Source organism: Pecten maximus, chromosome 6, assembly GCF_902652985.1.
Source record: "Pecten maximus chromosome 6, xPecMax1.1, whole genome shotgun sequence".
Lineage (NCBI taxonomy): Eukaryota > Metazoa > Mollusca > Bivalvia > Pectinida > Pectinidae > Pecten > Pecten maximus.
This window is the reverse complement of record NC_047020.1, coordinates 30852618-30878651: the sequence shown is the minus strand read 5'-3', so window position 1 is coordinate 30878651 and position 26034 is coordinate 30852618. Positions and strand designations below refer to the sequence as shown.

The 26034-nt window shown below is 36.2% G+C and overlaps 1 protein-coding gene across 1 annotated transcript in view; it reads left to right on the top strand.

The window, feature by feature from the left end:
* The first annotated feature begins 15835 nt into the window (after positions 1 to 15835).
* LOC117329521 (protein dachsous-like) overlaps positions 15836 to 26034 on the top strand; it is an 85937-nt gene continuing 75738 nt past the window's right edge. The window contains exon 1 of the mRNA XM_033887503.1: positions 15836 to 18356. Coding sequence (XP_033743394.1) covers positions 16614 to 18356 — 1743 coding nt within the window. The 5' untranslated portion in view covers positions 15836 to 16613. The remainder of the gene's footprint in view (positions 18357 to 26034) is intronic.

Below are 26034 nucleotides of genomic sequence, written 5' to 3'. Positions count from 1 at the left end.
ACTTGTAAATGTATTATATTCACAAAATAAAAAACGATTTTTTTTTTGTGAAAATACTAACGACGTATGAAATACACATATATACAGATATCTTTACTCAGGGTTCTGTTATGTGCTGAAATAACAAAATAAATCACGATTGTAAACCTTTTTATGATAATTTTACGAAGGATGAAGCTACAAATACTAAATGCATTTACTAGTCCCTGTGTTTCTGTTACCTGCCTTAAGGCACGGTCCCCCAAAAGTTATCAAAGAGTGAGTGTTATATATACTTGGTGATGTGTTGATGGCGGAGTTTATGTCTGAATCTAGCGGTCAGATTAGTGACGTGTGGAGAATTCTATGCCCCCCGGGGCTACCGATACAGTCACGAAACTATGCTGTCACAAGTCAGATGATTTACGAACTATTGTGAATATTATATACTGTGATATCAAAACACATGTTTATCAATAAGGATTTTTACAATGTATTGTAATATGCTTTCAGTAATTTAAATCTGACAGTTTTACCTGTCGTCGTATGATCTCGGCTGTTGTGACGACGTTAAACTCTCACAGAAATACAAAATTGTACCATGTTTGACAAAAAACAAATGCGTATGTAAATTCATTATTTTATTTTACATAATGTTTTCTTACAAATGTGAATAGCTCATGTTGTCACTCAGGTCCGCACACGTGTGTATTAGGCTATACTCTTTGTTTCTTTTTTTACAATCTGTTGAGATCGCTATTGTCATACACTGCTTGTGTACTTTAGTCCCCGAGGTTTGCCATAACTTGCATGCCGACTTATTTATACACGTGACCTTTATAAATCTTATTTATACACGTGACTTTTATAAATCTTATTTATACACGTGACTTTTATAAATCTTATTTATACACGTGACTTTTATAAATCTTATTTCTACACGTGACTTTTATAAATCTTATCTATACACGTGATTTTGTTAAATCTTATTTCGATTTGCATTATGTGTCTCCCCATATAGATGTTAATATTTATTTCGGTCTATTATGAGTTTCCTCAGTAGCCTCCTAGGTATTAACGGTTTAGGTCCTTAACATCAGTGACAAGTCTCAGAATGACGAAACTAGTGTTTTATGCAGTTCAACTGTTTTTGGTTTCTTCAGTATCTGACTCTCAATTTGTATTGTGTTTTACAGCACGTTCTAGATCTCAGCTTTAGCTTATATTGTTTTCACTCATATCAGTTTCTAGGTTTACCGATATTATAGCCATCTATCCCCTGACTACACTATTGTATACTCCACTCGCTTATCCATTCGATATTGCCGCTCAGAAATGTTAAACATTTGTAACCTTACTTTAATATTTATTTTCAATATGATATATTTTGATAGATCTATTGTATATGTAAAGTATTTATATTAATGCTGTCCATCTTTCGTTAATTTGTATTATATATTAAGGATTGTAAATTATATGATGTAATCTTTTAATATGCTTATGAGCCGTAAGGCAGTGAATAAAACATTGAACATCAACAGTACACCGATTCTCAGGTCGTAACATCTTAACGAATTCTAGCAAAGCTTTGAAGTTGAGATTTGACGAAAACGTGTTGCGATGCCCAGTACCAGAGAAGCAACCTCGAAAAATTGAACCCGATATCTATCTACCGGGGTATTTATTTATTTATTTATTTATTTTATTGACATGTTTTTATTTATCTATTATATTATTGATTTTCGCCTTTTTAAGGAAAGAAAAAAATGGAAATGAGTAGAAGGGCGATAGAATTTCCCAATGTTTGATGGTGGAGTGGGCTTCCTCAGAACTCAGAGGAGATTCAAGCACAATGGAATATTAATACAAGGCAAACTGTGAAAGGATCATACACGATCTCGTCTACCTGACTAATACAATTCGGAAACATATATAAAGACTCCACTGTAAAGGACCTATACAGCAATACTCAAAGTTAAATATGATATACAAATGTACCACGTATCCCTTGTATATAACCATAGACTTCCAAGGATCACATATTCACTCCAGTGTCACCGTGGACAAATCCAAAACCCGTCGTCCTATAACCCGAACAAAATGTAATGACTAAAATGTTGGTTTCCTGGTACTTTTTAATATCCTGTTTACCTATTTAGGTCATCAAAGACGCTGACTTGAATTTAGTCAACTTACTGATTTATAGAGTCGTTTACCTGAATAAAAGAAATACCATACAATCACCAACAGATCATTGTTACTCATCATGAATCTCGTGCAAACTCTTTATTTGTTATATAAGCAAAAGCTCAACACAACATTTTGACAAGGTCTTTACTCCTCAAGTTTACTGTAAACCTTCATATTTTAGCGGTAATTATATTTGAGCACTTTTCGCATTGAGAGCCTAAATTCCGCAAAATAATGATTGTACTTATTGCAAATGACATATTTTGCTTTTTACGGCAAACACTTTGGGGGCAACAATGCATCATTGAGCAGGCCTGTTTAGATTTACTGACAAAATAAAAACATGTACTGTATGTGAAACAAAAACAGCCTATATAAAACAGTACAAGCTAAAATACATGCTGAGCAAAACATTGGCACGAGTAACATGCTTTATTAATCAATGTACCTCAACAGGTGCGAAGGTGCCTGAAGGCAAAACCTCAAAGAGAATCCCGTTAACATATGGAGTGCCTCAAGGAACCTGCTTGGGTCCAAACCTCTTTCTATATATACATAAATGACGTCATCGAAAGTATATCACAAAGTACACTCTAAGTAAATACAGCGGACAGAATATTACACAGGTCAACAACAGAGATGATACACACAAACTACAGTAAGATATACACTCGGTTAGGGAAGAGAAGATTATTGGCTCGTGACATATCGCCCAGACACTATTTCACTAAAGCGAACACAGGTCAACCACCACCAACAACGCACATTGGCATCAGTCAACGCCATAAAACACTACAAAACCACTTTTAATGTCATTAACACAACAACATGACATCAAATAGAAACAAATATTTATTTATTTATTTACTATTTTTATTTATTTATTTATTTAAGACAACATAAAATCATCACACACCAAAGAATACGAGACATTTGTAAGACAAATCATATAAATATTCTACTCTTAAGTTAGGGCGCCACATCGCACAGACAAATATGTATCAATCAGAAAAACTCAACGAACAACAACAATAGGTTTAACAAAATCGAACAAAGATATGGATAAATATTGTAACGGTGCATTATATGAAGCAAATCGGTTGTAAATGCGTGTCCAGTTTCTATAGTCGGTTTGGGCAGCACACCGATCCATTTGGCTTAGTGCATTACACATTGGGCCTTAAAATGGAAGTTGAGTCACGACATATTTTATTTGTCAGTTAGTAGTTCAATTTAATCTATCTAACAACCAACTGATGAGATATTATCCTGTAGATAGTATTGTCAAAACAGTCTTGTTTTCCTCTGCTTCTTTTTATATGACAGTCATCATTTGTCCCACCGAAACATCAACCGATACTGTTCATGCACGGGTGAAATTCAGACTGAATTGTTTTCAGTTATCCGGAGATGACTCTCAAAAGAAGGAGGGTGGTGGATGAAAAAGACTATCGTTTACCTGTCAACAGACAGTGGCGATGACACATCTATATCACAATCAGGTGAAATTCCTAGACTGGTCCAAAGACTGGAACAAATGATTGTTAAGGAGTCATGGACAACATCCCATACGAGATATGTGGAGGAATGTCCGATGACAACATACGTGATGTGGACCTCCTCGGATAGAGCCCTTCGTTGTCATTAGTTGGAGATATCCAGATATCTTGCCTTGCCGGTAGAGCGTAAGAATTGTACCCGCTGCCTCCATTGTATATGGTCGTAAAATTTGGGATCTTATCTTTCTCTTCTCTCTAGCAGCTTTATTCTTCCTAATGTCTCCCTTGATACTGCCTCACTTTGGCCTTCAGTTGAGCAATCATCCTTGTGATAACGGCTTTGGGTTCTGCCCTCCCCCCGCCAAGACATAGCAGAGTCTATAAAAATGGTAGTTAATTACTGCTTCTGCTTAGCGCTCAGCATTTCTGGATTGGGACGACTGGTGGTTCCCGTTATTAGTATGTGACCGGGTGGGGTGTCCTGCTTGGTGGCATGGCCAGTATGCTTTTCAGTGAGAATGCATTATAAACAGTAACGTGTCGGTCTTGTATACACCAAAATTTTAATTCTATGCGAAATTAACTATCATAACAATGACGAAGCGTATGTAAGTCTATAGACGGACGGAGACATATGAATGTATCTCTAATGAAACACAACTTCCGTGTGGAAGGAGTATCCAATCAGAGGTAGTCAAAAAACAGGAACCGTCAATGTGACATACCTGTTGTCCTCCATCTGATTTATTAAAAATTCCATTGTTGTAGTGATATGTTTTATGTTACAAATATGTTTTACGTAGTATGATCAATTGAATTAAAACAAAATAGTAATGTTTTTCAAGAAAAAATGTCAACAGTAGTAATCGTGACGTGTCCAGCTGGTACAGAGGTAAACAATGATGACCATGCTGACCAAAGAATGAAACGAAACAGAAAGTTATTGTTACATAATCATACCAGTGGTTAAAGGGAGACAACCATTAGAGAAATATAAAACTCTTGCAATATGTAAATAGATTTTTCTGTGATCATTTTGAAGAGAGATGTGTCGTAATAGTTGTTTACAAGTCTTTCTTGACAAGTGGTTGTTTACAAGATGTGTTAGAGAATTCTTTAAAAGAGATGGTTGGGGAATATACCTGAAGGATTTGGCAATATTGTACAAATAACAGGAGAGACAAATTGTTATTCAGAACTGGTTTACAATTGTCAAGATCTATAGGAATTCTGTTGGATTATTAATTGTCCGGAACTGTGAACTGAGGGATTTAAATAATTCTGAATTCTGGAGAAACGGATTGGAAAGAATTACTCAAGGACACCTGTTATAAATAATTAACAGTGTTGATTTAATACACCACCTTGTACACCACTTTAATTATGATTGTGAAATATCTATCATTAAATTGTGTTTTGAACGTAGCTGCTGTTTTTCACCTTTCTGTTGTTATCGCGTAACAATATAATTAAGTGGTGTAATAATATATAATTTATTACTATAGGAAGGAGGAAAATTATTCTCTTTTTTTCTTTCTTTTTCTTTTTTGCGTTTTCTTCTTCTTTTTTTTTAGTTTAACATTAGTTTTGATACATTAGAAATACATGTAAGGTTTTAACACTTTCACTCAAACACATACACTCGTGCATACACAGAATGTGTGAAAACATCAATATCATTCATCATCAGCAACCATCATCAGTATAATAAATTCTTCGAAGTGTATTATATATAAACATATTGTTGACCAGTTTGTTACACAGGTCTACCTCAGCAAGCCACTGACTTTATTAGGATGAGTGCATATTGAAACTAGTAGATACCATGGTATCCCTAGATCTGAAAGGTTATGTACGCTATGTGAAAGTAATGAAGTTGAGGATGAAATTCATTTTATATTGTCGTGTCCAACTTATTCAGAATTCAGAGTTAAATATATCAATCCATACTTTTACTGTCCACCATCGGTTTACAAAATAACAGAACTGTTCTCTAGCAATAACGTTAAAACTTTGAGGAATTTCGGAAGATATTTAATTCATGCTACGGCTAAGAGAAAATTACTTTTAAATATTTAAGATATTGTTCATATTTGCCATCTTTCTAACGTTATGTATTGATTTTTATTGTTTTTTTTTTTTACAAGTACAGATATAACATCAACAGTTTCTTTGGTATCATGATCATAGATATCAAGAGAACATGTTTCCCTACTTTCCAAAAGGATGGTTTACTCATTTGTATAGGTTGTATATGACTTTTTTCATGATGACGTCATAATGTTATGATGCATTGATCTGTATTTTAACTATGTTTTGAATTATGCTGGCTGTGTTCTCCGCAATCTTGTAGAATGAAATATATTATAATTTGTATGTATATTAATAATTCTATATGCTGATGCATACGCAATAAAATAAACATTGAAAAATACACCTTATCAGAAAGTCGTCATTGTCACACTAATATTCATCACACTTTCATCATCATCATCACAATGCCATCTTCATCACACTTTCATCATCATCCCACAATGCAATCTGCATCACACTTTCATTATCATCACACTAATCTTCATCACACTGCCATCTTCATCACACTTTCATTATCATCACACTAATCTTCATCACACTTGTCATCATCACACTGCCATCTTCATCACACTTTCATCATCATCATCATCATCATCATCATCATCATCATCATCATCATCATCATCATCATCACAATGCCATCTTCATCACACTTTCATCATCATCATCATCATCATCATCATCATCATCATCATCATCATCATCATCGCACTGCCATCTTCATCATACTTTCATCTTCATCACACTTTCACCACCACCACCACCCTTTCATCATCATCATCACCCTGTCATCATCATCACCCTGTCATCATCATCACCCTGCCATCATCATCACAGTGTCATCATCCACACGCTAAGAAAAGACAATCGTTATCGTTATCAGTATCCACATCTTCATCAGCAGCATAACAATTACTCGCGCAATCTTATTTGCATAAAGTCATCAACTCAAGGTTGTGTAATGAAAGCATAGCATCTGTAGTATAATGTTTGGATGTTTTCCACATTCTTTTCAATCTTATATCCTGAAAAACTCACATTAATTCTAACTATTCTATCATCCATACTCACAATTCGTATTTTTCAGTTTAACAAAAATGACCTCTCCCTAGTACTATACCTTTACATCCCCCGCCCTCCCCAACACCATACCTTTCCACCCCTCCCCGACACCATACCTTTCCACCCCCCTCCCCGACACCATACCTTTACATCCCCGCCCTCCCCGACACCATACCTTTCCACCCCCCTCCCCGACACCATACCTTTCCACCCCCCTCCCCGACACCATACCTTTCCACCCCCGCCCTCCCCGACACCATACCTTTCCACCCCTCCCCGACACCATACCTTTACATCCCCGGCCCTCCCCGACACCATACCTTTCCACCCCTCCCCGACACCATACCTTTCCACCCCCTCCCCGACACCATACCTTTCCACCTCCTCCCCAACACCATACCTTTCCATCCCACTCCCCGACACCATACCTTCCCACCCCTCCCCGACACCATACCTTTACATCCCCGCCCTCCCCGACACCATACCTTTACATCCTCCTCCCCGACACCATACCTTCCCACCCCTCCCCGACACCATACCTTTCCATCCCCCGCCCTCCCCAACACCATACCTTTCCACCCCACTCCCCGACACCATACCTTCCCACCCCTCCCCGACACCATACCTTTACATCCCACTCCCCAACACCATACCTTTCCATCCCCCTCCCCGACACCATACCTTTCCATCCCCCTCCCCGACACCATACCTTTCCATCCCCCTCCCCGACACCATACCTTCCCACCCCGCCCCGACACCATACCTTTCCATCCCCAACACCATACCTTTACATCCTCCTCCCCGACACCATACATTTACATCCCCTCCCCGACACCATACCTTTACATCCCCGGCCCTCCCCGACACCATACCTTTCCACCCCACTCCCCGACACCATACCTTTACATCCCCCGCCCTCCCCGACACCATACCTTCCCAACCCTCTCCGACAACATACCTTTCCACCCCACTCCCCAACACCATACCTTTCCATCCCCCTCCCCGACACCATACCTTTACATCCCCCGCCCTCCCCGACACCATACCTTTCCACCCCTCCCCAACACCATACCTTCCCACCCCTCCCCGACAACATACCTTTCCACCCCACTCCCCGACACCATACCTTTCCATCCCCCTCCCCGACACCATACCCCCACGACACCATACCTTTCCATCCCCCGCCCTCCCCGACACCATACCTTTCCATCCCCCTCCCCGACACCATACCTTTCCATCCTCCTCCCCGATACCATACCTTTCCACTCCCCTCCCCGACACCATACCTTCCCACCCCCTCCCTGACACCATACCCCCACGATTGTACCTGCTGCCCCCATTGCATGATCGTAAGAGGCGACTAAACTTGGGATCTTATCTTTTCTCTTCTTTCTTAACAACTTTCTTCTTCCTAATGTCTCCCTTGACAATGCCTCACTTTTGGCCTTTAGTTGAGTGTTCGCCCCTGTGAGGAAGGCTTTGGGTTCTGTCCCCTGGCCGAGACATACCAGAGTCTTTAAAAATGGTAGTTGCTACTCCTGCTTAGCGCTCAGCATATTTGGAGTGGAACGACTGGTTCGCCCGTTGTCAGTATAATGTGACCGGGTGGGGTGTGCTGCTGGGTGTCTTCGGCAGTATGCTTCAGTGAGGTAGCACTTTAAATCGGCAAAAGTTCCAGCCTATCACAAGGAGACTTAACACACAGTGTGCGAACTCAACTGTACGGCTACCGGATGTTGCGATAGCCCAAGCGAGGCGGAAAGGTAAACGGAGAGAGCGAGATAAGTTTCAAAGCTGAAATTAGGTAGTTATATTATGTATTTTACATACCCCAGCGTTACGGTATCTCCTGAATAAACTCTTGATATTATGTAGATTTATAAATTAAAAATACACATGGGAAATGATACTTTTATATCAAAACTCGGCGTGAAATCAGCTGTCGATATGACTGTCGTATCAAATTAGCACATTTTACAGATAAACACGGATAATAAATAACTTTCTGACTGTTTGAGTAGAAACATATACGTCTCCTAAAATGAAAATGACATTCAGCATGATTCTGTCTTGACTACGTTTTGCAAAATATCGAAATAAAGTTAGCATCGACTGTACGGGTTGTAACACAAACAAATCTAGGATTGTGTACGGCTTATAGCGATGTGATTGAACGGTGTGTTGTGATTTATGAAAGCACCAATATGTTTGCGTGGTAGTGTACGTACAGCGTACAAAATTCAATACAACCGCGTGTCAAGAAAATGTCTGGTAGTTTCTTTGGAGGTAAACTTTCCTGACCGTACAATCTCTAGAGCAAGGCAAAAATGTCCCGAAACAGTTCTTGGTCGAATTTTGCTAGGAATGTCGTTGTGCTTTCCGTGTTGTAGCATAGAAATAGTAAACGAACAGAATTTGAACGACGTAATACCATGGTAATGAATAAACAACTAGTGTTTTGGATAGTTGATCTGGAAAGGAACATTTCATTTCAATAGCATACGTTTTTCCCCGTGTGGTATTTTAATTTCATCTGTCTGTCTGGCACTGCAATCTGGACTCACAACAGTAAAGGGAGCATCTTTATAATGAATTATATCACATCCTTCTTCTACATAGGACAACGACGGGAAGAAGACGGGTAAAACCTTTGATACCAGTGTTGCAATGGCATTGATTTCATTTGACGTTCCATACTCCATCCTTTACATTGTCTCATCTCCGGGGGCCTGTTTTTCTTTTGAGTTGAAACATTTTCATAAAGTTCTTTCATCTTTTTTAAACCATAGAATCCAAGTGCTGTTTGGTCAGTACTTCCTGTCACTTTGGCGTTCTTTCGCGTCTCTTACCAGGCATCTGTTCATTGCTAAATGAAGGACGAGTTTATGAGATCTCCGCTTCTTATTCCATTAGGTGGGACCGTCCTGTCAAGCAAATGTAGGTCTCTTGGGATGGCAAATTGCAATTTTGCCCACGTTGATACACGTGTTTCATGTCGTTGCATTCAGCGACTATACTCCCAAGTAAGTCAAACGCACTCATAGTCCTACTGATGGTCATATTCAATCTGTAAACATGGGTTTTGATGGCACTGATGGCATATGTATACTTTTCTTTCAACAGTGGTGTTGCGTATGCCGTTTGTAACTTTGTCAACGTGACAATCTTCCTTTGCCTTACAGTCCGCAGTTTGCAAACACGCTTGCTGAACATTTGCAATATGTCCTTACCAATCTTGCGAAATTACTCCTTCTGTGCTGAAAACTGTTCGGAAAGGTATGTCACACCCCTTGCATCAAGTGATTCCAATAAATTTGTAAATGTTTCAGTTAGCATAGTTCATCTTTCCGTTGTGAAAATGTAGGTTCTGTTTCATAGCCCCATATATTTACATCACCTTCTTTCTGATCCATTGCACCTGTGTTGATTTGTTTACCGTCGATACAGAATTTGAATGTATTGTAATGCTCCACGTTGTTCAGTTTTGCCATTTCTATCATCTCGTGCAATATTCCCGGCTTTACATTTCTTAGCTTTTGTGACAGCTCAATATCCTCTAAACATCAATGATGTGGAACAGCAAAATTTATTTTCGCATCCTGTGAACTGGTTTCTTCCAACCTCCCATAAATCTCAGGAATTTCTCTTTGAACAGTTTCAATCCTGTTCTCAAAATATGTTTCACCACGGTGGAATAGCATGACTATTGTCATGGGAGCCATCATCACTTTCCTGTAATGTGATAGTACATGTGTCACTATTTACTTTTATCTTTTCCCCCTGTCTTCCTACTACATCTTGTACACGTTTGGAATTTTTGGTCTGAACTATAGTTCCTTTTGATGAGTGTTTTGCAGTTTTGAAATTAAGCATTTCATGTCCATGTAAAGTTTGATTGTGCTTAATTACGTCTTCAAACAGCAAACATTTGAAATCACAATAATAGCAACGGTATTCCATCGTGATCTGAAACGGTAGACAAGAAATCTCATTAGAAACATTTTTTAATATCGAATAAATTACATAAAACTCGTGGACATTGAGAGTGTGGCTCAGACTACTTATAATGCATCGATAACCATCACAATTACCCGTACGATTTATTTTTCATAAATCGCTACAACCCTTACAGTAGTTTCATAACAACCCGTACATATTCCCGCATTCAACTCCGTGTATTTTTTCTCGTATAATGTAAGTTTGCATAATATTACATCGTGTAGGAATGGTGATATAGAATAATCGGAGTACAAACTTTCGTTACAAACTTTCGTTTCAGAACTAAGATAAAAGAAATAACACATAACGAGAGGTATAAATGAAAATAATAACATCTTTCGGATGAAATTTTCGACGAGGAGCAAGTGATTTTTAATCCTTGCGATAGTTTGGTTATAGTTAACAGACATGTTGATAGTCTCAGGGCAAGATTGATATCTTAACATGTACCACAACTTATTCTTTGTATCATTTCACTCTTTATCGGTACATAATATGTTATTTTCTTCTCACCTCTGCAATAAGCAGCCATTTTCAACCGCTTCAGCAATCGCAACATCCGGTAACCGTACAGTTGAGTTCGCACACAGTGTAACACGAACATACCGCAGCCTCCCAAAACACATACGCACTCACCACACGCATGCATGTCGCACGCATGGGAGGTCGTTCTTAAATGGCCTTAGCTGTTAATAGCACGTTAAACAAAAGAAACCAAACCAAATACCCCTACGACACCATACCTTTCCACCCCCTCCCCGACACCATACCTTTCCATCCTTCCACACAAACCGATATACGTATAGTATTACCGATAACAGAGACATATATACAGTATATATGTCTCTGCCGATAACCGGGAAAATCATGGAGAAATGACATTTGACCGGTTCTTCTCGTGCACGGTAGGTACTGTCGATAGAAACATCAAAATCACCATGGGGAAGACAAAATTTGGATTTGATTATAAAACCTTTAAAAAATTTCAAACAATTGTTAAGCTACAAGACGCTGCAGAACCACCGTCTCAATGATAGCCTTCATCGCACGGTCACCCTCTCCCTTTAGCGAGACTCTGACCGAAAAATAGATGTTATTAGTATTATTTAATGTGTAGAAAGGACAAGTTCCCACAAAATACAAAATGCATTTAACTTCATGCCGCCAATTGGTTACTGCAATCTGTTTTACCTGATCAATTTGACGCTCCAGCTTCTGTTTGGTTTATTTGGTTTAGTCCTATTAACAGCCAGAGCTTCTGAAGGGTGGTCAAAGCGTTGATTGTTACAACAACTTATTCTTGTTTTCAGTCGATCATAATTATGTTTCTAACAAAATAAATACAGATAGATGAATGTATTTGAAATATAGATACCTTTAATTAAAATACAGATATCTATGATTCAAATTCAGATATATATCTTATTAAAAAAATCAGAAATGGAGTTTTAAATTGTTAAAAAAACCAAACGGCTTTCCTAGATATTCGATATCAATACCGGTAAGTACAACCTGCTTTGACCACCATCAAACACACACATACAATACATGTAGTCTAGACAGTGGTTAATTTCTTCCTAGATTCAATCGGGGCTTTCCGGCAGAGCTGTATAGTTCGGAAAAGCCCGAATGGTTTTGACAAAGTACTGCCTCCAAGGGGAACAACTCTTACAGTCTTATGTCGGTTTGCGTTTGGTGACGTCGACAATCCAAGTGCCATCGAAACAATTATGGTAATATAAAGTTCGTCGTCGAACATAATCACCATAATTATACTCCACATATTTGCATGTAATGTACTCAGAGGGATATATATATATCACATATACGTCTCCGACGAAGTACGTCTCCGATATATAATAGTCTGCATTATATCGCCATTGCTTCATATCATCACAGATACATGATTTAAATCATCTATGATAGCTCAGACGACATCCACACTTTACATAATACATTTATACGTATGAAAACATCAAACCATTATCGGTAATTCGAGTACAAACAGATATGTGCTTCTAGTAATTTTTGCTAATTCGCGTAGATACTGATCTATTCAGTAAGACAGTTCGCGACACCTGACCCGGGGTCATAGAGGTCACGGGTCAATCTCTCTTTACCTGTACTAATTAAAGCATTACCTATCTGTTGTGTGTTACTTCTTTGTAATCACGCCGCCAGAATGTATGCTTACTCATGCAAGACGTCGCCGTTAATTCCGTTCATCCGTTTTGCTCGTGAGTCATTGTTATGGTCAACAATGGAATTATATGTATACCCTAGTCGTGGGAGTCGGCTGGACGCGACAAGTTTAGTGAGTAATATCACTCCCCACTATTACAGCATTTCACACAACGCTATTAGGCATGGCTTTCCTTACACGGGGCGATTTCTTTGATTTTCGTAAACGAGGTATACAATTATTTTCATAGCTGAATTGATATAACAAAGAATCGCCGTAACATCGTGAATGTATGCTTACAAATTTAAGTAGCAACTTCGTTTAGTTTTTCTCGATTCTGTTATGGTTATAAATCCTATTATGTCTTAGATTAGAAATAAACAACTACATAAATAAAACAGTGTCCATTGTCTGACAATAATGAAATAGAAATTCAAATATTTCATTATAGACATGAGTTCAGTTATGGTTTAATGGTAAATTTAAATAGTCCGGCAAAATATCCGAATTTATAATAAAATTATAAAAAGCTTTCTGATATAGCGAGCGATAAACCATCTACTCTAATTAGTAGGCTCTATATTCTTTTAGTACAATGATAAAATGTTTATATCGTTTACCTCAAAACCGCAATAATAACTTTTGTGAAAGTTGTGAGATTCATACTAAAAAAATTGCAGTGGAGGTTATATATCTGATTTTTTGAGTGTCACACAGGGACTTGGTACAACATGCTTCCGATATATATTACCGATACAAATTACCAAGTTCCTGTGTTTCTGCTGCTTGTGGAATCTACAGAATAGAAAGTTTGAGAATTAACATATGAAGGAGGGACACGCTAAGATACAAGGTTATTAGCTCGCTATGCTTTGATATGGGACCCCATGATGAATTCAATTAAAATGAGCGGGCTACAAATCACTTGCTCTGTTGGAAATTATAATCAAAGATTTCACAAACTCGTCCATATAATTGATGTGGTTTGTCAAAGACATTAACGGAAGTGTAACATTGAAAATGGTGTATTTCTTCTTATAAACTAGACATATTGGCGCAGAAGACATTTTTTTCAGTCAGAGTTAAGAAAATAACAACAACTAGTGTTATCACATAGATATCGTTATCATAGAACTACAGACAATTTTACCTCTAACGAGATTTGAAACATATGTTTTAATAATGAGTTTCCAACGCGTGTCTATTCCAATTATGAGTATATGTACACTTGCAAGAAAATACGTTCATCTCAATGATGAAAATACCATTTCAACAAGAATTTTATGATTTGCAAAAATAAATAAATAAAACAAAATAAGTAAAAAAAGAAATTGGTTGAACATAAGTCTACATAATTATATCTCAATGATTTCCAAGGCAAATTTTATTGTGAAAGTTCGATCTATTTATCATTAACTCTTGAATATATAACAATTTTGATTAATGATAAATGTGATATATATTCAATTTAACAGATTAGAAATATGCATTTAAGGCGTTTTTATTTATAGCAGGCGATCAATGAAATTATTTTTTCTTAATTGAACGATACATCAGTTGTGATTTACACCAACAGTTAATTCACTAAAATATCTACTTCAATTCTAATCAGTTTACCTTAACATAGATACAATGATCAATGTGGCTTTTTATTGCGTGATATTGACAGTGGTAACGACACATTGAAACACACACAGACATAATTACAGATGTCAATTTCAGATGTTAGTTACTCCTGTCATCGTTGAGATATCAATACACGTCGTGGATATTGACACGGCTTTGTGAGTTTTATGCAGTGACAAACCATTTGAGCTTATCGATAAAATTCCTGAATGATTCCGGGGGCCCATACCGCTGGTTAGTTTCGCACCTTACCTGTCGGGCAGGTATTCTGTGTTAGTTACCTGGAGATGTTACACAGGTAGTAGATACATTCTTTTGTGTAGAGTTGTAATAAACAGTTAAATTCACGCCCTTATCCGCTGGTGACCAGGGATCCACTTAACTAGATCATAGCCTGCTGTAGTTTGACTAGATACATATTAGCCAGGGATGTTTAGATATTTGATCATTGACCCACCTCTCAACCCCTTTCTGTCTATAAACACTGAAAAGATATATTTAAAAAAAATGTCATAATGTCAGTCATAATTTTAAAAAAAAATATACCGATTTCTATTGTCTTCGTTAACGTAACATACATGTTTCAGGTACGTGTATCAGTATTTTGTATTCGTATGTTTTGACATGCATAACTATCAGGATAATCTTTAAAAAAAAAAACAACTAAAATCAGGAACGCTGAAATAGATGATTTTCATTTATCTTCAAAACTGTTATCCCTGCTAAGAGTAAGGTATGTTACACTTTCAAAAACTAATGTTTCTTTTTATTCTCCATTTTGCGTTTAATCCTTTCTAATGAAAGCCTATATGGTTAAATTCAGGCCTCTGTGTATAAAACGATCACAGGAAGAAATCGATTTATGTGATATTCCGTATTTTAATTAACGCAAACGTGATGTCATTGTGATTTATAGATTAATTGCTTCTTGTTGTCAAGTTCTCTGAAACGAATTTCATATAGATAGCTCATTGTATACGGTAGGAGCCTTTGTGCAGACGAAAATCATTTTGACACATGTTTGTATTTCACCTGTATGTACATGTCACGTGATTACTACAGACTCTTACACTTAGGTAGGCGTTTCATTTCCGATTTCTTACATTGTATCTGTGAATAAGTCCAGTAAAGTTCATTAACAACTGTTTCTGCAATAACCGATAAATTATGCTGTGTTTAACTTAAAAGTGCTGTTTGTGAAATGCTATAATCAACGAAATGTTAGAAGGGGATTCCAGGTAGCGATTTTTTTGTCGGAAACGAGACATGCGCACTGTCTGTTCCCAGTATAGTTGATTTAGCTAACTTGGCGACTGCCTCACAGTGGAACGGTAGGCATGTATTAAGTCTCTCGGATATTTGTGTTTACTAAGAAGACATGACTTGAAATATCGAAGAAAATGTAGTGTGGGGATATATTTCAAAGTGAAGAAGAGGACTGGTACCATTTCCATTGTGAAAATGACTTTTTACGAAGAAAAACGGTAAAAAATGTACACCGCTTAATCTCTCGTGCGGTTGTGTACTATACACAAACTCCTCAGGTGTGTTTGTGTACAAGTCAGGCAAAGGAGTTGTTTGCAGTTATGAGACATGGATGAATTTACTGTTTTGTTTGGTGTTACCCCGACACAAACGGTGAGAACTAGACTAAAGTCACTATTAATTAATTCATGTTGTGTTTCAAATGAGTTATAAACAATATTCAACACGTGAACTGTTTAGAACACGGGGCACCTGCCTTAGACCGAACCTTCGAAAACCGAGTTAATTGGCACGAACAGAATAATTTCACCAACTGATTTCTTATTTTTAATTTAAAAGGTTTAAATTTTGTTGAGACTTAAAATTTTAACATTAAAAATTACCAATATTTCTGATTAGGTTAATCATTACTGGTAATTATTTCTGTGACTAATTATGACTTGCAAGTCAGTTATTTGATATTACTGAAAAGTTGAAAACCCAGAACTTTTTAAAGAATGGCTTCCATAATGGGGAGGAAACTGAACCTGCTAAAATTTTTCCTATTTATGTTGCTACCTGCGATATGTGTTGCTGAACTCACTGAAACAACACAGACTTTTGTGATTAATGAAGAGGAACCTGAAAATTCATATGTTGGCCGCTTGGGTGAGGGACTTACCGACGATTTCGGACCTCCATATGTACTTATGCCAAGTGGAGATAGTTCAGGATTAACCATTGATAAAACCACTGGAATTATTACAACAGCCGCAGTTTTGGATCGAGAAACAAAATCTGTGTACAATTTTGTTGTCATGTCATTAATAACAGAAAGTCTCATTCAAGCACAGGTTAATGTTCGGGATATCAACGACAACTACCCAAGATTCAATGTCAGCAAAAGAATTGAACTTTCAGAAAGTGCCAACACAGGATCTTCAATACATATAGGAAGTGCTATTGATGATGACACAGGTGATAATGGCATTGTTTCATATGCAATTACTTCTGGTAATGAAAACGGAAATTTCGAATTAAAAGGACAGTTGTCAAAACCATTTTTATATCTGGATCTTGTAATCAAAAAGCTACTAGATTTTGAAAACATTTCAAATTATGCATTAGTGATAAGTGTTGTGGACGGAGGTCAGAAAACTGGGAGCGTCATGATACAAATTCCAATTTTAGACGCAAACGACAACCCACCCAAGTTTGATTTGAGTCGTTACAGTGCACAGGTAAGAGAAGACCAACCAGTCGGTAAAAGCGTCCTCAAAGTTTCGGCAACAGACCAGGATTCCATGGAAAATGCCCGTATAACATATACTATGGATTATCAAAAAGATCCGGACAGGCATTTCAGTGTTGAACCTGCAACTGGTATTATTCGTATAAGCAAACCTTTGGATTATGAGAAAACCCCTGCCTTCCAGCTTTCTGTCATTGCCTCTGACAATGCTTCACAACCTTTGAGAGATACAACATCCGTAGAAATTATTGTCATAGACATTAACGAACAACCTGCAAATGTGAATCTATTGTTTCTTTCCAATGACACAACAGCAGGACATATTCCAGAAAATTCCAGTGTGGGTACCCCTGTCGCGAGAATTTCAGTCAGTGATCCTGACAATCCTGCAGTGTATTATTCCAACATTACCGTCACTTTACAAGGTGCTGAACCATATTTTGGATTGGAAACGAGCAATAATGTTACCTTCATCCTTTATGTAAAATCTGGACTTGACCGAGAAATTCATCCAAATTTCAATATAACAATTCTTGCAGTAGATGGTGGATCGCCACCACTTCAAGCTGCAAAATCCTTCACTCTTTGGATTGATGATATAAATGATCATGCCCCACAGTTTACGCAAAGTGTTTACGAAGCTTCTGTGCAAGAACAGGCTCAAGAAGGCTCTTCTGTTATACAGGTTCAAGCCTCTGATCAGGATACTGGCGTAAATAGTAAAATTACATATGGAATTAAGTCGCATATCAACAATTCAAACTGGTTCGAAATTGACCCCTCGTTAGGTATTGTTGTTGTTCGAGCTCGGGATACTATCGACTGCGAAGAAAACCCTAATCCGTGGATTATTATTACCGCAACAGATTCAGGAACGCCACCCCGAACAGGAAGTGCAACTCTCAAAATTACCGTCCTTGATGTAAACGACATGCAGCCACAGTTTGCCCATACCTACTACCAACAAATAGTGCCAGAAAATGTTCAAGTTGGCAGTTGTATTCTCACGGTAAGTAAACAAAACCAAAATATACATCAGCAACAAGAAAACAGACAAATTTTGCTTGCTCCTTCTTTTTGTATTCATATTTTTAGAGGTTTTCTGGAGAGAACATAGAAGCCAAATTGCAATGACCTAATGAATTGTACCCTTTCAGAAAACCTTCAAGAATGGATACAATTGAACTATATTCATCATTTTCTGAAAAGAAAATATTCTTTCAAAATCCATTCAGGTGAACGTTAGCAGACCAGAAGTAATGTGGCATGTACAGGTAATTTCCTCCTGTTCCGAAGTTTATAAAATGTTGGTCGGCTTCAATACAGGCTGACTGGAAATCTGTTTGTAGTGTATATTGTATTGCGACATTAAATGTTGTTCGTAAATTACACCCTCAACAAATGGCTGCCATTGTACAGGAACCAACAAGCAGAAACATTACTACATAAAGTTTCCTAACACAAGATCAGAGTGGAAAAGGGTTTATGGCCAATTGAGTTGAGTTGGTTATATTTTCAAAAGCCTCTTTACAAACCTTCTCTTCATTATAAAGTAAATTGTCTCGGCCTAAAACATCACACAGTCGCCTTATATAAGATACTTGTCTGCAGGCATATACAAGTTGGGAAATTATTTTTAAAAAACAAGTGTGAGGTTCAATCCGGGGGAACTTTATTTTTGAATTGATATTTTTACTATTTTTTAAACTCCAAAAGAGGTTTGGTAATAGGACAAAGAAACGCATAAAAGGAGAGTTTATGTGATGACTTTCCTCCTCAGAATTAACCAATGTGTTCCGTGTGAAGTCAGTCAGGCATTGTAAGACACTATACAGCAAACAAAACGTGATTTTAGATATCTTTGTGTGACAAAGGAAAATTAGCCTTCACATTTTTGTTCCAACTAATTTCTAAAGAGGCCGGAAGCAAAGTTTTTAAAGATAATTGGTCATGATAAAATTCATTGTTCAAATTCTGTACTAGCTTTGTGAGAAAAAATATCTTCTCGGAATGTGTTTTGCAAAATATAACCGGATAACCATATATTTAACTTGAAGTATTATTTAAGTATTTCATGTAATGAACAACTTTATCCCCTTAATTTAGATATATTGATAAACAGTCGTATGTTTTGTGTCCATTAAACATCATGTTTCATTTTTGAATCATCGACTCTAATGCTGAAAACAAATATGTATTGAGTTTTGCCCAATAAATTTTGATAACATGTGGACCTTTATTTCTGTTTAAGTCTTTGGCGATAACAAATTACACACAAAAAATTGAAATTATATTTCTTATTGCACTCATAGAGTTTGAATTTGATAAATACATAAACACTGGCAGATGGGGTAGTGATATTAGCTAATACTGGACTGTGAACAGAGAAAATAACATATCCCAAACTACTTAGTGGCATTTAAAAATGAACTACAGTTTTAATCTGATTTTATTTCTGAACTTTTAATGTTATAATCCTTCTTAATCTGTACTATGTGTCATCATTTTAATAACCAAGTTATTTTATTAGAAATTGGGTCAATAATTAACTTGATTTTTTTTTTCATACATGTTTTTCCAATTAATATATATAAAGAATAAATTTGTCTTGTTGAAAAAAGGTGATCAGGCTAGTTATATACAGGGAAATTTTGAAATATTTTGGTAATGGAGCAATTTATTCACTGATCTGAAATATTTCATCTGATAAAATCTTTTGATAAGAAAATGAAAAATGTGTGTAGCCTAAATTCACCTGGATTTCAATTGAGTTAAAATCAATGTTTTGAGAATGACCTAGATCGGACATGATTTTCACAGCTGGTTATGTAGTGAGCTAGCCGGTGGGGGTTGACTGGGATCAGCTGGCTTCTAACCTGAATCTCCAGGAACACTACCACACATGCCAATAACCCTTCTCGTAACAATGGAGAAGGCTAAAGAGGATTAATCAACCTCAAGTTTTAAGTTTGTCTGAAAATTTTCCCATGTAATGTTTTCAAATTAAAAGTTTGGGTATTTATAAGCAATATTGTAAAATTATGAGGGTTAGATTATTTAAAACATATTCAATCACACATTGATTTATTGGAAATTTTAGGTAGGTAATTATTTACACTTCAACAGTATATTTCAAAAGAAAACAATCTTAGTTTTTGCTACCTTCATTAGAATTATCTCTTTGAATAAACTTCAGGTAATTTAAAAAATAATAATAATAATAGCTAAAAGCTTAAATGTTGACATTGGACAATACTGGCAAGAAAACCAATGAAAGTTAATGATTTGTAAAATATAAGTACCATGCTAAAGAAAAATTCAAGCATTAATTCTTTGCGATTTTTATTAAAAACTGCACAAGGGAAAACATTTGAAATATGTAGACTTTTTAAATAAAATTGCCTGAAAAATGTCAAAATTATGTAATTTTCAACTTTGATTTATTTTCATGGCTGCTCATATGATGATCATCAAGTCTGCATGTTGAAGTGATCCATTCATCATGGTTTGTTCATGCGCCTTTGTGGTACTTAACTTTGATATTTCTCCGGTTATATACATCCACATCAAATAGAAAACATGTCACTGTTTTGTATGATATGCAGTGACATGGCCATAAAACATGATATTCAAGTTCTGTTGTTTTTCAATAAAAATATTACACAGAAGAAATTTAAGTTAGGGTCAGTTGGTACTAGGGCAGGAAATCTAGTTGTTTTGTCAACAACGACAAGGAAATACCTTTTTGTGGGGTTGGGACAAATAACAAAAATGTATAATAAAACATGAGGATGTCCAGTCATAATACCTGTCCTCCTGACGAATTTATCAAGATAAACGTACAGGTGCAAAGATTGTTACAATAGTCTAAACTGTCCTCTTCGGCGCTCTTTGTCTGAATAAATTCAAACCGTATCATTATCTGCATTCTTTTGTTTATCCCATGGAATAAAATGATAAATATTTTCTGTATACTCCCCAGGGGTCGATCAATCCAGGTAGGTGAAGCCAGGTATCTATTTAACAGGTGATAAAACTGATCAACAAATTATTGATCATTCGGACCCTTTGGATTAGTTTATGACCTGGGGGAGGCTTTATTTGGACAAGTAAAATTGCTGATAATTCAGCGAAGGTGACAGGAACTTGGTAGACGTTGGGTCATAAGTGGTCATTTATGATCTGGAAATAAAGAGTTTGGACGGTACTTATGAACTATTTATTGAGCCACACACACACTGCACTGCAGTAAATTTATATCTTGTATATTTGGGACAGGTATCGACTCAATATTTCCTTGGACATGGTACGTTTACTGATAATGGTTTATCTAACGTAGGGACCGAGATACACAATTTTATATACCTGTGTCATAAGTGTGTAACATATATGCTACTGCTAGAGTAAAAAATAAAAACGTTTTTAAGATAACTCAAAGTACGTATCTCTATCGATGAAGTGATTATTGTTTAGACTCGGTCATATCCCATTGAGAAGGTATTAAAATCATATTTAAAATCACATGTACTTTAGAGTAAATAGATATTATATTTTTGTAGAAAAATTCAAAAATTATATAGATTATTTAAAAACATCAAACATATTTTCATTACATAATTACAATTACACGTATCTATCAAAAGGAAAATGATATGTTGAATATTATATATGTGTTAAACTTGATCATAACAATATAGGTATTCAGGTGTAGAAGTTTCATGGACAAAAAATTGATGAATGACGCGATCGTATGAGAGGAAATTCACCCACCCTGGTATCTTTAATGCGACGATTGCATGAGTGAATTACGTTAAAGAGAAATCCTAGACCAAGTCTGATTTATATAAGGTAGTATATTGTTTTACATTGACGAGACAATTTTGCACTGGTGTCAACTCGTGGTCGTACCTGAAAGGTGAAAGATTATACCCAAATACTAGGACTGGGTGGTATGTGTCGTAGGATTGGCAGCAGTACTAAATCCATTTACAGCCAGTTTTGTATAGATTTTTTACGACTTATCTCAAAAGGTTTTGTTAAAATAGTGAATATATAGTGGTTATGATCATCGATAAGAATTGCTTTGGGTTTTTTTGTTTGCTTTTAAAGCAACAGATGTTTACTTGTATTTTCAAAAGCTGTTAATTTTCAATACTAAAAAAAAATTCGGTTTCAAAAAGAAAAAAACATTTTGTCCAAAAGTGGCATCAGTTTGGTAGTTCATACTGAAATGTTTACTCGGTTTAAATGACCTACAGGTCCAGTTGGCATTTCTCAGGGATGTTTGCTTGGCTGACAAAACCCCTTCTTCAATGACCTTGTTGACATAAGTTTTTATGCCTTTCAGGGCCTGAAAGGGAGACAAACATCTACATAAGCAGCTCTTTATATTTCATTCCCAGTACATAACACATTACCCAGGGGCAGTTTCTCAACTTTTGTGTTAAAAGACATCCTCAATTGATGTTTTCATGAAAGATTACAAGGTTAAGATTGACCAGGAGGTCTGAGGCTCTGGACAATGGTTTCTGAACTGGACATGGGCCAGTATTGGTCATTAGGGTATCTTTCCTAATCTCCTTGGCAAGTTACCAACTTAGTCATTGAACATTTATCAAGATGAACTAACTTCTTTCTTGACTTTTTTATCATCACAATTTCAAGTTGTTGATTTTTCAAGGATAACATTTATGCTATTGGGTCTTTTTTCAGATTTCACATATTTATAGACAGAATCAAATATTCATTCCCATATAGAGATTAATCTGTGTATGAGAGAGCGTGAGAGAACTAATTTGTAAAATAAAGAAAATATTTAGAAAGACTAAATCATGCTGTTTGGTACCTAAATCCCATGTATTGTTCATTTTCCACTGAAGTTTGCTTTGGCGTAATTGCTTGTTATGCAATGAGAGGTAACATGTTTGAGCGGGGATTATGTGGAACTTTCGGAGGTAAATAAGTACACAGGCCTCAACAACAATGGCCGCCTTACGCTAAATTTACTAAATAATCATGTACTTTTATGACGCATTGTTTGATGTGGACATTCTTGAGTACAGACAGGAGGGACGATGGCCAACCCTCAAAGTTTACAATGTCACGCAGGTTGTGTGGTATCACTGTACATCAACGATACCTTTGTGATTAGGTATCCTTCGGGTAGCCATGTTTAATTTTACGGAAGGCGACATCAGTGTAAAAATATGAGAGATATCAGTTTCGATAACGGAGCTAATTGAAAATTGTTGAGGTATTCTTGGTCACAGTAATTATGTTAGGGTTTCAAGTTGTCCAGGAAATTGTATCAGAGAATAACCTTTTGTCATAAATAATTTTATATCCTCAAGAATGTGTCGGATTCAGTGGACTATATGGAGGGCAGTGATGGGTGATCTAGAGAAATATCAAATTACTACAAAAGAAAATTTTCAGAGTTCATCAATCAAATTATATTGAAAACTTCTAGAACTGTACATAGTGTATAAAATTATATATACTTATTGAATTTACAGTAAGCTATAACCTGTTGAGTGGAAAATAGTGTATTGCCAGAGCTTGAAACAACTTGTCAGATAGATTTCCCAGAGGACAAATTTTAATGGTGTTTTGAACTGTAAAGGGTTTTGGAGTGATGTATTAATAATGAATTTATCCAAATATATTATAAATTATTCTGTGTTTCCAAAAGTCCATTGATGTTCATGCATGGACAATGAATCACCAGACTTGCCTTGCAAATTCCTGGTTAGGTTTCGGCCATATGTATACTGAGTCAGGCATCGATTGTAGTTGGAGCAGGACAATCGTGTAGATTTTATCTTTTAGCCATGAGGCAAAGTAACTATAGCAGATGCCTTGCCTATGAATATATATTGTTATTTCTGATGTATACAGGTATACATGTACTATCTCGTTATATTCAGGTGAAAGGGTCAGATGTTTTTACACCTGTATGTCCTAAGGTGATCAAGTCAAACTTTATTTGAATGTTTCTCCTTTTTGATAATCAATGTTTACGATAAAAAACAGACATCAACAGATTATATCTAGTCAAAGGACAATGACTGTTTCTGACATCCAGCACTGACATTCTTCTAATATTTCTAAACTTTATTTTGAAATTAGAGGATTGTGGTATATTAAGTGTATAATTGAAAAAAATTATCTGTATTGATCAATCTAAAATTTAGGGAAATAATTGAAATTTAATTTTTGAGCAATCATACCTAACGTCACCTTATTTGGAATGACACTTGAACTTAAATTCTTTGTTATAATGAGAATTTTAATAAGATTTATTTAAATGAACCATTCTGAAAAGCCTGTCCAATTCACTATCGATTCTGACATAGTTAGGAGATGAACCAGAAACAGGAAAGGGACCTTGCATGATGTGGCCTCATTAGAGCAGACTTAAACTGACAATGGAGATAAATGTTGTAGTGATTTCTAACCATGGGAGATCTGGTTTCTAACAAAAACTATTTTCAGAAGCAATAATTATGTTCACAGTTATATTGATGGATCCCTGAAGAAACATCTGTAATTTCTTCTGGCATGCACAGCATTTGTTTTAAAATGGGAGTAATTGTTCAGTTGATTAGTTTAAAAATGTTGTTTTTACCGAGTATTTTCCTCTTGTGTCTTTTATTTGAATACTGAACGAGAAATGGATTGTTAAACAGTGATTAAGAATAGTTATTGTTCTATATATGTCATTGTTTAAGATATTTATTTTATCAAATGATTCCTTTTTATATGTATCTCCATCCAATGACTGACTGTTTCTTATAATTAGTATATTCGTTGCATATATCTTTACACCTGTACATTTTCTCTGAAGAAAATTTTTCACATAAACATCATATTCTTCAGTCACAATTTGCGGTAAAGTGATCAGAAGTGCATGAAGAATCAGGATGTGAAAATTATGTTAATTTTCAGAAGATTAATGAACTATAAATGTAAGATACAATGAAGATGGATTAAAAGTGTACCAGTTGGTATAAGTTTCAATTCTGTGCTGCTGAAATTTGAAGTGCAGCTAATTTGACATGATGAACCCCAAACTGTGCAATGGTCTCTAGAGTGTATGCTAAATGAAGATTTTCTCTGACATTTCCTTTTAGTTTCAGGTGCTTTTCCCTAAATCATTTAACTCTCTTGCTGTTTTTGATGTAAAATTATCTTTTATTTGCAAGTTCTTTGGTAACAGCTGAAAAAATTCAATTCAAAATATAAAGTTTCATACTTTTAACAGGGCATCAAGTGGTTAAAGAGTTTGATGTCCGAATCACAAACTTGTCTTCGCGTATGATAAATAGACTGGTAACATCTTGAGATTTTTCTGTATTTTGAAGTCAGTAGCCGTGGTAACCAATGATTTGTAAGGATGGTCCAGGTGATGTGCCTTTGTGTCAGAAGGTCAGTTAATACTTCTGAAACACTGAGATGAATACCTGACCTCCGGTGATAGTGGCCACTGGACGAAGGAGGATTTAATCGTCATTTTATGACAACATAAAAATTGCAGATGAAAACGAGGAAAATAAAAGGTGTTGGCAGTGGTCATTGAAGCCGGGCTAGAAATAGACAAGCATTTGGCAGGTTCTGCAAGGTCTTAATTATAATCCTTATAGTTATGACTTTTCCTTTTATTACAATTTGACACCCGAAGAGTAAAA